The sequence below is a fragment of the Ammospiza caudacuta genome, unplaced genomic scaffold, assembly GCF_027887145.1.
Source record: "Ammospiza caudacuta isolate bAmmCau1 unplaced genomic scaffold, bAmmCau1.pri scaffold_39, whole genome shotgun sequence".
Lineage (NCBI taxonomy): Eukaryota > Metazoa > Chordata > Aves > Passeriformes > Passerellidae > Ammospiza > Ammospiza caudacuta.
In genome coordinates, this window is record NW_026683124.1 from 1,400,222 (window position 1) to 1,402,708 (window position 2,487).

At 57.5% G+C, this 2,487-nt stretch overlaps 1 protein-coding gene across 1 annotated transcript; it reads right to left on the reverse strand.

The window, feature by feature from the left end:
• Positions 1–1,195: 1,195 nt before the first annotated feature.
• LOC131571876 (olfactory receptor 14C36-like) lies at positions 1,196–2,128 on the reverse strand. Its single transcript, XM_058824630.1, has one exon. It carries the CDS (start codon positions 2,126–2,128, stop codon positions 1,196–1,198), a length of 933 nt encoding a protein of 310 aa, XP_058680613.1.
• Between the last annotated feature and the right edge of the window lie 359 nt (positions 2,129–2,487).

Genomic DNA, 2,487 nt, shown 5'->3' on the forward strand with positions numbered 1-2,487 from the left:
CGGGGAGGGGCAAGAGGAAGAAATTTGTACAAGCAAAGAGTACAGAAAGCAAAGGTGAAGCAAGGGAAATGCTGAGGGCAGTTTGGGGGGGGCTGCCAGGCAGCCCTGGCTCTGAGCAACAGCGTCTGCAGTGGGACAGGAAACTCCCAGCTGATGGGAACAAACTTTCTGGCTGACTGCAGAGGCCAGGACAAAGCTGAGTGGTTTCCCTGGTGTCCACCAGCCCTTGCTGGCCCCAGGGGCCGATGGCATTTGTGTTCCCTCAGGTTCATGTCCCCACAGCTACAGCATGGGGGTGCTCCCCCTGCTGTGTGCAATGCAAACAGGGGCTGCTGAGCCAGTGCTGCCGTGTCTGTGCCTGCAAGGATGGGGCACCTGTGTGAGCTGGGGGAGAGGCCAGGGCTGCAGAGGGGGGATGTTGTTGGCAGCTCCATGAGGACGCTCTGGGACGCTGCCCTGGGCTGTGCAGCACACTGGGGATGGATCAGCCCCTGCTCTGCTGCTCATTCCCATCTGCCCCAGGGCCCTTGCAGAGCCCCAGCCATGCTGTTTGCCCCCAGCCTGCCCACGGCCAGCCTGGGGCTGCTCACGGGGCTTTTCTGTGCTGAGCATTGGCCTGGGTGTGTTCTTGAGAGAGCCTGGGCAAGGAGCCTGGAGCCCCCAGGGCCTGGCCTGAGGCGTCAGCGCTGCCCCAGCAGTGCCCATGGCCTGTCCCTGCTGCAGCCCCGGCACTGCCACCCCCAGGGCTGTGCCCAGCCCCGAGAGCACTCAGGCCCTGCAGCAACACCAGGGCCACCAGGGCAGCGGGGCAGGGCCACGGCAGCAGCAGTGGTAACGCCAAGTGCTGATGCTGCTGGGCACAGCTGCTGTGCTAGCCCTGATCTGCCCCCAGCTCTGCACACAGACATTGCTGCTGTAGCTCCAGAGAAGGCAACAAAAGGGCATCTCTGCAGAAAACTTTGCTGGGAGATCCTTTAGTTCCTTTAAAGCCACCAGAAGCACAGTCCCTCATTCACAAAGTCTGTGGGCTCAGGAAAGGTGGAGAGAAACAAAATGAGAAAAGGACCAAACACTGATATTTATTATGGACAATATAAAAAACCTTAAAAAAGGGGGAAAAATCCCACAACCAAACCAACAAGAAATATTCAAAATTACTTTTATTACAAATGATTTGCAAACACTGGCCTGCAGTTTAATGTTTCTGAAAGCATCCAGTCATCAGTCTCCACACTGCAGCCTTGAGCTCCTGGTTCCTCAGGCTGTAGATGAGGGCGTTCAGGGCTGGAGGCACCACCGAGTACAGAACTGACAGGGCCAGATCCAGGGATGGGGAGGACATGGAGGGGGGCTTCAAGTGAGCAAAGATTAGAGTGCTGAGGAAGAGGGAGACCACAGCCAGGTGAGGGAGGCAGGTGGAAAAGGCTTTGTGCCGTCCCTGCTCAGAGGGGATCCTCAGCACAGCCCTGAAGATCTGCACATAGGAGAAAACAATGAACACAAAACAGCCAAGTCCTAAAGATGCACTAACAGCAATGAGCCCCAGTTGTTTAAAGTTGGAGTGTGAGCAGGAGAGCTTGAGGATCTGTGGGATTTCGCAGAAGAATTGGCCCACGACATTGCCATGGCACAGGGGCAGGGAAAATGTATTGGCTGTGTGCAGCAGAGCATTGAAAAAGGCACTGGCCCAGGCAGCTGCTGCCATGTGGGTACAAGCTCTGCTGCCCAGGAGGGTCCCGTAGTGCAGGGGTTTGCAGATGGACATGTAGTGGTCATAGCACATGATGGTCAGGAGGAAAAGGTCTGCTGAGATGAAGAACATAAAGAAAAAGAGCTGAGCAGCACATCCTGAGTAGGAGATGTCCCTGGTGTCCCAGAGGGAATTGTGCATGGCTTTGGGGACAGTGGTGCAGACGGAGCCCAGGTCGCTGAGGGCCAGGTTGAGCAGGAAGAAGAACATGGGCGTGTGCAGGTGGTGGCCGCAGGCTACGGCGCTGATGATGAGGCCGTTGCCCAGGAGGGCAGCCAGGGAGATGCCCAGCAAGAGGCAGAAGTGCAGGAGCTGCAGCTGCCGCGTGTCTGCCAATGCCAGCAGGAGGAAGTGCCTGATGGAGCTGCTGTTGGACATTTGCTTTGCCTTGGCATGGGGATCTGTAAGAAAAATAATCATGGAATAGCTGGGTTTCGAGAGGACTTGAAATATCCCAGCACAGCCTCGAGGCACTTTCCCCCCACTGCCTGCCTAGGGCTCTGCTGCCTGGAGCTGCTTCCCTGTGCCCAGGGCTGGGCCCTGCCAGTGCTGCCAGAGCCCAGCCCAGCCCTGGGGGCTCAGCTCTGCCCTGCAGACCCCTCCCAGCTCTGGCACTGCCCAGGGGCAGCTCTGGCTCTGCAGGCTCTGATGGCAACATCACAGGAACCCTGAGGAGGCTGGAAAAGTTTGACATTGACACTGCCTGTGAGGGGTCCTGTGCTGATTTCTGTCACTGC